The following is a 13,008-nucleotide window of genomic DNA, read 5'->3' on the forward strand; positions in this document are numbered from 1 at the left end:
GTCGATAGAAATGGTTTTGAAATTACTGTCAGGTGATGCCTCACTTTAAAAATCATCAGACATAACAAAGCATACCGGGACGACCACTCACCGAAAGTGGTCCTAAAAGCAAACGACAGGATTTAAGCTTCCTCTCGCGACTTATCTGGTGCTGCCGGAAGCGGAACTACCGGTGTCTTTAAGAGGTGTGTGCTTATGAAGGCCGTGCGGCCCGTTTGGCAATTGCCGGAAATCGTTCCGCCCGGTGAGATTTCTTGGTGAGACCCGAGGCGGGCGGGGTGAGGCGCGACCGAGATAAGGGAGGTGGTGTAGTGCTTTGCAGAACCTCTGCGTGGCCCTTCATCTGCTACTGTAGAGAGGAGACCGACGTCCTACCTAACAGCTGTAGTCTTTTGACGAACACCTCACTCCTGTCTCCGGCATTAAAGGGGAAACCGAAGCCCGAGTGGGCTCGGCTATCTCCTGCAGCTCGCGTGGCTACTACAGCGGTGGCAGGTGAGGATTCCGGGACCGGAGGAGAACCGAGTTGCCGAACCCGGTCACCGAGGCCGCTGCCGGGCAGTTGCTTTGTCTTCTGCGCTTTGCGGAGCCCAGACACGCGCTCTTCCCAGGGGCGTGTGCCAGAGCGAAAGGCAGCGTGGGCGAGGAAGGAGTGACACTACAGCCCTGAGGCGCTTTTCGCGTCTGGATTTCTTTTTCTCTTCTATTGCCTCCCTTTTTTATTTCTTGGGTTTGAGATACACGAGATTTCAGCCCAGCCAGAAGGGAACTGCCGAGCGCCTAAGCTGATACTCTAGCCTGTGGGCTCGCTCCACCAAAGTAGGCAGCCTCGAGTTTGGGGACTGCTGTGGGTCGAGATCGCTATTTTTGTTTTCATTCCTCCGTCTTTGCCCCTTTTCTCGCCGCCTGCACCCCCACTTCAAGAGAACAAAAAGGCCCTTGCGTTGCAGCTTTCCAGAATAAAAACGGAGGCTGCAGGTCTCTGCCTCACCTAATCAGTTCGAGTGTGTTGTACCTCGCGCGCTTGGAGGGAGAAGGAACGAGGGTGGCGACCATTGTATCTCATTTACTAGTTTATGGACGGCTTCTGGGAGTTTGCGACCTTTGAATTCCTATGGGTGATACTTGTCTTGATCTAGTGTGCTGGAAGGCTTAGCTGGGGAAGTAGGAAGCATGGCTGGCTTTAGCATCTAGCATCCTTGCCCGACGCTGGGATAGGGTATTTTGCTGTTGAAAATTCTTCAATGAAAAATACAGTTTTTGTTTCAGGCAGATTAAGTATTAAAGATAGCCGCCATTGACTGAGTTCTTATGTGTGCCAGGTGCTTTACATATGTTCTCATGTATTTCTCAACAATTCCGTGATGTATGTTAGATTATTCGTCTCATTTTCCAGAGGTAGGTACTGAGGCTTGGAGAGGTCGCTTAACTCGTCCTAATAAACTTTTGCTACTAGTAAACGTTTGAACTTCTGTTAGAAACCAGATTTTTCAGGTTCCAAAATCTGTATTATTGACTCTTACTATTGTCTTACCATTGTGCTTCCTTGCTTCCAGTTACTTCACTAACATTTTAAGTGGTTGAAAGTATTCATTAAAAACAAATTCAGTGTGCCTATTTATGTCTGACGAAATGATCTCTGTTCTCATGGAGCTTCCTTGTTCTGATGCAGAAGTAAATAGTTTAGAAACCAAAATACTGACTATAGCATGGGTTTTTTAAAGCGAGTGATTAAACTGACGTGCAGAAGGTTCAGAGTTGTCCAGTCAAATCTTGCCATTTTGGGTTTTAAACTCCTATGACTTTCATGGTAGTTGTGAGGATATTACACTTAGCGTTGACAGCAGCATTGTCACCATTCACAGCAATGTTTCCATCCGGAAAATGCTTTTGGGGTTTCAGGAAAATTGGTCATGTGTCTATTTAGACTGAGCAATAAGAGCTGAGGGTCCTCAAGAAAGACGGACTTCTGTCCACTACATAGGACTGATGGATGATCCAAGGTGTCATTTTAAGGATTAAGTAGCTTAAATTTGGGGAGAAGATGAGTATTTATTCCAGGCAGTAGTGTTCATGACAGTCTGAAGCAGTGTGGTAAGACTAGAAAACATGTAATGAGGTCTCCAGCAGAAGCAATGGCAAAGAGGAGTTTCTGTGGCTTCATTGCAAGGGCAGTAAATAGGTACATTCTAAACTAAATTGTTTGTCTTTGTTCTGTGCCAGTTAAGTTAGATCAGGAATCTCTTTTTTAATTATAAAAGCCAATAAATAAAAGAAACACCTCACATTTACTAAATGTTTACCCTGTGCTAAATTGCTGCTTTGGCATTTAGTTTTCAAAATAATTTATTAAATTTATCACAGTTTACAGATGGTGGCTAGAGAGTTTCAGTAGCTTAGTTAAGGATACAGATCTGAACAACCATTAGAAAAAGCTTTCTAACCCACTTTTGTCAAAGTCTAGAACAATGGTTCTCTCTCCTTTTTAAAAAAGTTGATTTCTTTTGAGAGAGCACGAGCAAGCGGGAACCTGAGCAGGGGAGGGGGCAGAGAGAGAGAGAGGGAGAAAGAGAATCCCTCCTTGGGGTCGTGAGATCATGACCTGAGCTGAAATCTAGAATCTGACACTTATTAGACTAAGCCATCCAGGCGCTCTTAGAGCAGTGGTTCTCAAAGTGTGATTACCAGGCCAGCAGCATCAGCATCACCATGGAATTTTAAAAATGCAGAGTATTGGCTCCCACTTTGAGACTTTAGTATTTTAACAAGCCCTCCTGGTGATTCTGATGTGTGATGAAGTTTGAGAACCACTTCCTTGAGTGTCGATACTTTAGTAGCATGGTACTTTACAATTTATAAATCGGAGTTGAGTAGCATTTGTCTTTTGAACAAGTATTTCTACCTTTTTTAATCACAAACTGTTTTAAATTTCATAACACCGTGCAATTTTAATTTGAAAATTGGATACAATGAAGCCTGCCTAGGTACACTAGGGTTTCAGTATTTATTAGGGAGCCACCAATTAAACTAGAATTACATCTTTAGAAATAAGAGTTTTGGAGTTACACTTTACAGTTTTTTATCTAACATACACTCCCAACTCTTAAGAATATTTGATCAAATAATTTATTATATTACCAGTAATCCAATGAATTATTTGATATATAGTTTCATCTTGGTCAGTAATTAGTTTTAATGTGACCAAGGAACAAGTACATGTAAACAACTTTGGTAAAGAATATTTTGAGATGTCACTGTTACATGAGACTTCTTGAACTGATTTTGATAGACATCTGTTTATGTGGAAAGCTTGGGTGTCAATCACATAAAATTTTTGCAGAATTTGTTACACTTGTACATCTTTTTTTTTGAGGAGAGAATCCATAGATTTTTATTAGTTCAGCCAAAGAATTTTTGACTTCTAAAACTTCAAAAGCTGCTGTTAAAATGAAATATTTTCTTTATTCTCGTTTTATTGATATTTTTTGAGACTAGAATGCAGAAAGGTTTTATTCCCTAAAAAAGATAAAAATAAAAAAAAGCCTTGTTTGCAAGTTGAACTTTCAAGTTAAAACCTTTTAAAAATTGATTTAATGAGTTTTCAAATTGATTTATAGTTGTCAATGGGTTTTAAATTTACATTGCATTTTATCTGGGTTTTTTTTCCCCCAGATATTGATCTGATCTATTCAGATATTACTGAACTGTGTTGCAAAGGAATTCAACTTTTAATGGAATTTTGTTATAATTTGAATAATTTTCCCACTTATTAGATATTTTTGGACTTAAAGAATTTACTGTGTATTTTTATTGTTACTGTCTTTTTGTTATTTTTGAATCAGTTTGTTGAATTGTTAAAATGTAGATTATTGAATATCAAAGCCTAAGTTTTTAATATCATGGAAGAAAATGTCTTTGTATTTGAAGGTATGCATCAAATTACTGGTAATGATTTTACAAGTATCATTTTACTTTTACATGAATGTTTTTGAAGTACAGTCTCCAAAATTAATTTTTTCATTGTATTTTAGGTAGAAAGATTGTTGCATCGACTCACTGAAGCACTAAGCCTCTCTCTTTTAAACTTCATCAACAAATGAAGCAATGATATCTGAGAACAGAAGAACATTTGCCAACTAACTGTCATCACAATTTCAAGTGATTGTAAAAGCAAAAACAAGCTGCAACAGACCTTGTATAGTAGAGAGAGAATGGTTTATTTAAAAGCAATTTTAGTATAGTGCTTTATATCTATATCAAATGAAATAAAAATGAGTGAAGCCCCCAGGTTCTTTGTTGGGCCTGAAGATACAGAAATAAATTCAGGAAATTATCGACATTTCTTCCACCATGCAGATGAAGATGAGGAGGAAGAGGATGAGTCTGTAAGTTGTTTGGTGAGAGAAGACCAGTACAGTATAGACTTCTTACTCATCACTGTTAAAGTGAATTATTACTGTCTAAATTGTGGAGCCATTTTTGCACACAGTAATTTGTTGGAAGTATTTTGCACTAAAACAGCATGTTTCATTACAACATTATTGAATCTCTGTTGCATCAAGAAATCCAATCAGGAGTCAGAGTTCTAAGTTGTTTAATGATGCTTATTCTAGTGTGTTTCACTGGTATGCCTAGCGTGACACAAGACTCAGTTGAAAACATGGCAAAAAGAATAGGGCCATAAACCAAAAGGATTTCTTGTATGTAGAAGTACCTAAAAAACATGTCAAGAGAAAGAAGTAAGTTGAAGGAAATCATTTTAAAGTTACAAAGAAGGACTTCTTAGCTTCGTTAAGTTTGTCATGTTGTCAATACAAGTGGTGCTTGACTCAAAGATAGCCTTATGTATTAACTATTCAGAAACCTGTAACTGTGTGGCTAGGAGAGGCTACCTCAAGTATCCACAGGGGTGTGTAACTGTGTAAGTCTTACTTTCTTTTTGATCTGATCTATTAGGATGTATAACCATAGTGGATCTTCAGGAACACCCATTTATTATGTTCATTTTACCATAGTTATATTAGCTCAACATTTGTCTTGTTTTCCCTTTACACATAGACATTGCTTTACTGTGAAGACTGATTCAAGATACAAACTTATGTTTTTTTCCCTCATATTTCCAGTTCGAAAGAGAATTTTGTTTCCAAACCTGTTATACTTGGTAAAAGTAGTTAAAAACAAACCAAAAATAGCTATTAGATTATTCTTTAAATCTTTTTTCGTAATTATTTAATACTTTTCCCAGTGCAATTATGCGTGTCTGAAGTGTGAATCAGACTGCTTTCACTTGAAACCTTTCCCACCCACCCCTCATCAGCCCAGGAAAGATGATTTTCAAGCTTCTCTTACGAGCAGTGCTTTTCTTCATCTGAAGTATTGTCTAGAAATCCAGTAAGTAAAACAGGAAAGCAGACCTTCTATGGCTGACTTAAACTAGGAAGTGCTATTGACTCAGCTTCAAGTACTCCTATCCCTTTTCACTAGAGTACATCTGAACACACTGTGAATGTCACTGACCATCAAGTCCACTTTTTCCAGATAAGGACTTCTGTCCCTTATATCCAGAACTCTATTTGTCTCTCTTCCCTTCTACCTTTTATGTTTCAACAGTATCAAATTTTTGCTTTTCACGTGTTATTCTATGTTGTGCCATGCCTCTCTGCCATTAGGTGTATTCCTTTATCTGTATAGAATGCCCTTTTCTGGGAAGGGATATCTTGTGAATAGTTTTTCATTCTTTAAAACCCTGCTCATTATTCATATTCATTCTTCCCCTTCTCCTTGTAAACTTGAATACTTCTTCCTCAGTACCATCCTATACCTTAACACATATACTCGTATTCCATGTATCATAATGTACTGCATTGTTACTGTAATCCCTGTTAGATTCACAGCACTTTGAGTGTAGGTAGTTTGTGTATATCTAACTTTTAGTATAATTCTTAGACTATTGGTACTAATTAAATTGAACTCACATTTGTGATGTATAATTGTCACTTTTGAGTAGCTTCAATTTGGTTCATTTGACCTATAGATTGTTGACCTATAGAACAAAATGATTTGTTCTAGGTCATTCTGTTTTTAAGATTAAAGGTATGAATTTCATTTTAGACATTAAATCTGACAAAGTAATTTAGATCTGTTTAAAAAGTAATTATATGCTATCATGTAATTTTACCTGATAGGAAAATTCTGTGATTTTGTCTTAATAATGCAGCTTTATTTGTGCATTTTAAACTTGCAAGTTTCTAGTTGATCTTAGACAATGAGTAGATATTAAATAGATCTGTAATAAACAAAATTTAACATTTTAATATTAAATAAAATAAAAGTAAATAAAATAAAAGTAGCCTTTTAATCTGTAAAACAGTAGGAAGTGTTAGGTTGAATGCTGTTTTTACTGAAGTATAATTGACATTAGTTTCATGTGTACAACATGGTGATTCAGCAATTGTATACATTACAGAATGCTCACCATGATAAGTGTAGTTACCATCTGTCACCATACAAAGTTTCTACTTTGTATGCCCTATGCTGTACTTTTCATCCCTTTAACTTCTCTATTTTATAACTGGAAGTCTGTACCTCTTAATCCCCTTCATGTGTTTCACCCATCCTTGCAACTCCCCTTCCCACTGAGAGCCACCAGTTTGTTCTCTGTGTTTGAGTCTAGATGTGTTTTTTTTTTTTATTTCAGTTTTTAGATTCCACATGTAAGTGGAATCATAAGGTATTTGTTTTTCTGTTTCACTTAGCATAATATCCTATAAGTCCATCCATGTTATTGTGAATGGCAAGATTTCATTCTTCATTTTTTTTTTTTTAAGGTTTATTTTTGAGGTACAGAGAAAGAGCACAAGCAGGGGAGGGGCAGAGAAAGGGGGACAGAGAATCCAAAGCAGGCTCCAGGCTGATACCAATGAGCCCCATGTGGGGCTCAAACTCACAAACCGCAAGATCAAGACCTGAGTTGAAGTTAGATGCTCAACCAGCTGAGCCTCCCAGGCACCCCTTCATTCTTTTTTATGCCTGATTTATATATATATACATATACATACATGTATATATATTCTATATCTATATCTATATGTATATACACATTATATATACATTATATATGGTATGTGTAATATATATAATATATATCACGTGTATCCATTTATGGATGGACACTTAGGTTGCTTCCATATCTTGGCTGTTGTAAATAATGATGCAGTAAACATATCTTTTTGAATTAGTGTTTTTATTTTCTTAGTAAATACCCGGAAGTAGGATTAATAGGCAATATGGTATTTCTATTTTTAAGTTTTTGAGGAACCTCCATACTGTTTTCTACGGTGGTTGCTCCAGTTTACATTCCCACCAACGGTGCATGAGGATTCCTTTTTCTCCACATCCTTGCCAACTCTTGTTATGTCTTGTCTTTTTGATACTAGCCATTTTGACAAGTGCGAGGTGATGTGTCATTGTGGTTTTGATTTACATTTTCCTGATGATTAGTGTTGTCGACCATCTTTTCATGAATCTTTTGCCCATCTGTATGTCTTCTTTGGAGAAATGTCCAACTAAGGTCCTCTGTTCATTTTTTAATTGGATTATTTGGGTTTTTTTGATGTTGAGTTGTAGGAGTTCTTTGTATATTTTAGAAGTTGACCCCTTAATAGATATATCATTTGCAAGTATCTCCTCCCATTCAGTAGGTTGCCTTTTTTGTTTTGTTGATGGTTTCGCTTGAGTACTTTTGTTGGCTAGGGAAATATTCATTAGGAACATCATGAGCTGGATAGAGGCTTTTGATCAGGAAATAATTGAATAAGGGAACATAAAAGTGGATAATCAAGGTGGAAAGACAGCAAATCCTGAGAAGGTTAGGATTTACAATCAAATTCAATACCAATTTGACCTCTAGATTTTATGAGTGAGAAGAGGCAATGAGGAAATCTAATTTTAGGCATAAAGAATAGCAATTTAAATCTGATGTTATCCTATTTTATTTTTAGATTTATAAGAGAGAGTCTAGTAAAACACTTGAGCATGGATTATATTGTCATCTGAAATATATAAAATATGGAAGGGGGATAACTAAAAAGAAAAACTAGATACAGCTTTATTTATTTGATAAATTATTAACTATTTAAATGCAGAGACCTCAGAATGAATCTTGAGTGATTTTGTAAACCTGTGAGCTGCTCATAAATTGTCTCCTCCTTTTTTTAGTCTCAGGATGAACCATGGCCTTTGAGCTATAGCAGGGGGGCCAGAGATGAGCAACACCATTAATGGGAATATTGAGTATAAAGATAGGAGCTTCAAAGAGCATTGACACCTCTGTTAGCAGTTTGGCTTTCTCCAAAATCCAAGTTGTCTTTGGTGACCAACTCCTATTCAAGCTCCGTCTCCAAAAATAGTTCAACACTGTAATACAGCTTTGTAGTCAGAACATCTTATTTTAGGCAAGAGAATTCTTTATCTCACTCTCATTGGTCTTTTTACTTGGATTAGATAAGTTTTGGCCCTTATTTTCCCCTTTCTTTTGTAAGGAGAACAACAAGTGTTGAAGACAGTCAAGAAAGGAGTATTTAAGTTTAAAATCAGAATGAAAATAGTAACGATGTATTGTTATAGAATTTTTTCCAAACCTTTGTAAACAACTATTGGTTATTTATTATAATAACAATGTAATTTTGAAAAATGCCTTTTTTGGTTAGTGTGTCATTTGTATTAATCACATCCCTCATCTACTTCTGAACAAGATTTAAAATAGCTCTACTTTGCAGTTCATATCGAGTCAACCTGATTTTTTTGTTTTGTTTTCCTTCTGTTTTAGCCACCGGAAAGACAGATTGTGGTTGGAATATGTTCCATGGCAAAGAAATCCAAATCCAAACCAATGAAGGAAATTCTTGAACGGATCTCCTTATTTAAATATATCACAGTAGTAGTATTTGAAGAAGATGTTATTTTGAATGAACCAGTAGAAAACTGGCCTTTATGTGATTGTCTTATTTCTTTCCATTCTAAAGGTATTAAAGAATGGGGTGGGAACTACTTTTATCCTCTTATAATAAAACCAATACATACTAATTGTAGATTATTAGATAAAATAGAAAAATTAAATTAAACTTACCCACTCTCACAGATCAGTGTTGCTAACATTTTGATATATTTCTTTTCAGCCATTTTTCCTCTGTATTTTTTAAAAACAAATTTACTGGGGCGCCTGGGTGGCGCAGTCGGTTACGCGTCCGACTTCAGCCAGGTCACGATCTCGCGGTCCGTGAGTTCGAGCCCCGCGTCAGGCTCTGGGCTGATGGCTCAGAGCCTGGAGCCTGTTTCCGATTCTGTGTCTCCCTCTCTCTCTGCCCCTCCCCCCGTTCATGCTCTGTCTCTCTCTGTCCCAAAAATAAATAAACGTTGAAAAAAAAAAAAAAACAAATTCACTATTACAGTGTATATGTAATTTTATATTTAATTTTCCATTAACTATATCGAGGTTTATTTTCCATTCATTACATTCTTCAGAGACCTGATTTTCAATGACATTTCAGCTTGTCGTCATGAGGATATACTATAACATTTAGCCAGTATCTTAACAATTAGTGTCCGGTTTTCACTATTAAAAATAGTGAAAAATAGGTTGATGAATTCTTTGAAAGTATATCTTTGTTACTCTAAGTTATTTAGAATGAATTCTTGAATTATTGAATATTTTAAGGTCTATGCTTTTGTCATATAGAAAATGATGTTTCCTCATATACATACTTATATTTTATTTCTGAGGTGCTTAATATTTGAATTTTAGACTTTACTCGGTTTCTTTTATAAACCAAAGTGAAATATAATTAAACTTCAGTATTACTTGATGGTGAAGTATGCCTTCATAGTAAAACCTACTAATCAAAATTATTAGTGAATATCTGAAATTTTTATTACCCAGTTATCTGTGAATTAAATGTATTTCTTACTAAGAACTATAATTTAAAAGATACGTACTCAGTTATAAATGAATTCACATTAAAGCAAACTTGTTACCTAAATATGTAATCTCTAGCTGTGTTAAAGTTTCACTTTACTTAGGTATTCAAGAAACGTCTTCAGCCAGAAAGGGGTGGAGCATGTTTGAGACTTCTTGTGCTCCTATAGCCTATAGAGAAGCCAAGGCCCTGGTCTTTATAAACTGAAGTCCTTTATTTCAGAGAATATAAAAATTAGCTTATCTTTGAGGGTAAGGTTTCTTCCCTTACTACTACATGGTTCTTCCTACAGAGCTATTTATTTGCTTGTAAAAACTAGGTGCTCTCCAAGGTGATATGCCATATGCTGTCTCTTGGTAAGGGAAATGTCCTCTTTAACCACAACAACAACAAAAGCAGGGAACTGAATAAGGGTTCCCATATGCTGAGTTCTGTTAGGAAACATGAAATCATAGACCTCGAGATATCTTTATGACAAGTGATGAATTCTTCTGAGAGTCTTTACAAAAGTAGAAGGGTTTGTAATTTGTGGCCAAGTGATTCTAGGTATAGAGTACTTTCATTACATTTTAAAAACTAAAAGGAATTTAGGAATAAGTCTTTTTTAACTGACTATGGTTTTTTGTTTAGTTTTTTTTAACATCAGTATGCCTTAGTACTTAACTTTTCCAACTGTTCCGATAATGCTACAAAACACAGCGTCCTCACAGGTATACTATAGTATGCTATAGTTAAATTCTAAAGTTATGCATACCTAATGATTTTTACTCTATATCTTCAATTAGATATTCATTAAAATATTTTCATTTAAGGAATAATAATATTTATTGGGAGCTTATTATGTCAGGTACTGTGCTAAGTGTTTTATGTATACTCCTTGATGGAGTTCCTCCAAAAACTGTACTAGGTAAGACTGTTAAAATACCCATTTATAGTTGTGAATCAGGGGCTGAGAGATTTTAGGTAAATTTGCCCGAAATCACATAGCTAATGAAAGATGGAGCCAGGACTTTGGACCCTGTTATATTAACCTTTAGGGAATACTGCCTTACCATCTCTAAGTAATAGGTATTGATGGATAAAACTGGAGCTTTTAGCGTCAATACAGATAGCATAGTAGAATCATTAAAATGCTTTAGATACTTTAGGCCTCTTACTATATCTGCCATTTGATTTATTTTCCTTGTAATTAGTAATTTTACCAAAGTGTAGTAATTTTTGAGTTAATTTCTGATATTTTAACATTGACCTAGTAACAGCAAGTATGATTCTACTCATATACTTTATATATAAAGCATATCTTTGCAAGAGAATTAACTTTTGTTTTTGCTGTTTTAAAGATGCATAAATTCTTTGAATTATCAACAATTTATATGTATAGATATCAAATTTAAAAAGTGAGAAAAAGAGTTATATATATTTTAAAAATCACCAAGTGATTGTGATATATTTATTTATATATAGATTTCTGTTTGTGTATGAGGTAATCTTAACTTTTTATCAGTGACTTTGAATAATCAGGTGTTGACTAATGTGTCAGTGGTCTAAATTTGGTTATATAACCACTAGCTTATTGTGCCTTATCAATCAAATTAACTAGGAAAAAATAAGACTTATTAATAGTACAAGTTAAGTTTTATGTGTTTATTTTTCCATGATTTATATGGAAAGTAGTGATAATAAAACTAACCTTTTATCAGAAATGGCATAAATTCAAATTGATAAAGTTATAGATGTCAACTTATCTTGAGATTGTACAGAATATGTTAATAATATGTGTTCTTAGGATTTCCACTGGACAAAGCAGTTGCCTATGCAAAACTCAGGAATCCATTTGTAATCAATGACTTGAATATGCAGTATCTCATACAAGATAGGTGAGTGATGGAGATGGCTGAATAAGGGAAGGAAAATTAACATTTATTTAGTATATACTGTAAGCGATACGGCATCAGGTGTTTTCATATACGTTAATTTTTGGTATCCTCTAAATAATACTTAAGAATAGGTATTTATACCCAATTTTGTAGATGAAGAATCTTGAAAATCAGGGAGATGAATTGATTTGCCCAAAGTCACAAGTAGTCCTGCAAATAGTGGGACGAGGACTTAAACCAGATTTATTTAATTTCTGGAGTCTACTGAACCACTGAAAACTATGAACAACTTCTCTGTCATGGTTGGTGACTGATGATGAAATTAGGGCTATACTAGATTATTTTTAATGGTAAAGTGCAACTGTTTTGAAAAATACCTCACTATCTTAGCATTCATTTTACAGGTCAAAAGCATGGATTTTCAAGAGACACTGTAAAATACAAATATATTTATTTATATTGTTTGATGTTTCATTCTGATGGCTACCCTTATGATTTCACCAACATTGGATTTTCCTTTATGTGAACATTACAATATGAGATTATATGTATGAAAATACTTTATAAACTATAAGGCCTTATGGTTTTTTGTTTCTGGTATTCTGTTCTTCCAGATAGTGACATTATTGATATCTAAAACTTTAAAACATTTTTCCTAGATTTCCATATTAATACATGCTTATATGTTATATACATATATATGAAAATGCATATTTACTTTAAGAAATTTGGAAAATAAAAGCATCAAGAAAGGATTTTACCCTGCCACCATATCTATCATATTTTTTTCATATAGAAAGCAATATGTGACTTACATTTTACACAGGGTCACTTTTCTCTTACAATACAATGAACATTTTCCCATGCCATTAAATATTCTTTAGGTATAAAGTTTTTAATGGTTAGGTAATATTCTGTCATTGCTTATAGCAACTTTATTTGACCATTTCTTTTTATACATTTACATTCCCAATTTTAAATGTTAGTATTTTAATATGCCACATAAAGTATTGTGCAGACATTTTTGTTTTAATATTGCATAATATTTCCTTTGAATACATATTTTTTCGATACTTTAAATGACAAATTTTTTATTTAAAAAATAAGGCTTGATATCCATGCCTTTTTAGTAATACAGTAGTAATAATGTACTTGTG

The 13,008-nt window shown here is 34.8% G+C and overlaps 2 protein-coding genes across 21 annotated transcripts in view; one reads left to right on the forward strand and one right to left on the reverse strand.

The window, feature by feature from the left end:
* The window catches only part of GIN1 (gypsy retrotransposon integrase 1), a 79,386-nt gene extending 79,210 nt beyond the window's left edge, over positions 1 to 176 (reverse strand). For 2 of the 3 annotated variants that reach the window (XM_043595009.1, XM_043595004.1), the window contains exon 1: positions 92 to 176. The gene's annotated coding sequence lies outside the window, so the exon portion shown is untranslated. The remainder of the gene's footprint in view (positions 1 to 91) is intronic. The other variant, XM_043595018.1, reaches the window with a different exon arrangement.
* Positions 177 to 244: 68 nt separating this feature from the next.
* PPIP5K2 (diphosphoinositol pentakisphosphate kinase 2) overlaps positions 245 to 13,008 on the forward strand; it is a 72,033-nt gene continuing 59,269 nt past the window's right edge. For 17 of the 18 annotated variants that reach the window (XM_043594497.1, XM_043594527.1, XM_043594545.1 and 14 more), the window contains exons 1-4: positions 245 to 495; positions 4,032 to 4,385; positions 8,828 to 9,023; positions 11,761 to 11,851. In XM_043594497.1, the coding sequence (XP_043450432.1) occupies positions 4,272 to 4,385; positions 8,828 to 9,023; positions 11,761 to 11,851 (401 nt within the window). In that variant the 5' untranslated portion in view covers positions 245 to 495; positions 4,032 to 4,271. Of the gene's footprint in view, positions 496 to 1,322; positions 1,399 to 4,031; positions 4,386 to 8,827; positions 9,024 to 11,760; positions 11,852 to 13,008 lie in introns of all 18 variants that reach the window. The other variant, XM_043594505.1, reaches the window with a different exon arrangement.

Source organism: Prionailurus bengalensis, chromosome A1 (assembly GCF_016509475.1).
Source record: "Prionailurus bengalensis isolate Pbe53 chromosome A1, Fcat_Pben_1.1_paternal_pri, whole genome shotgun sequence".
Taxonomy (NCBI): Eukaryota; Metazoa; Chordata; class Mammalia; order Carnivora; family Felidae; genus Prionailurus; species Prionailurus bengalensis.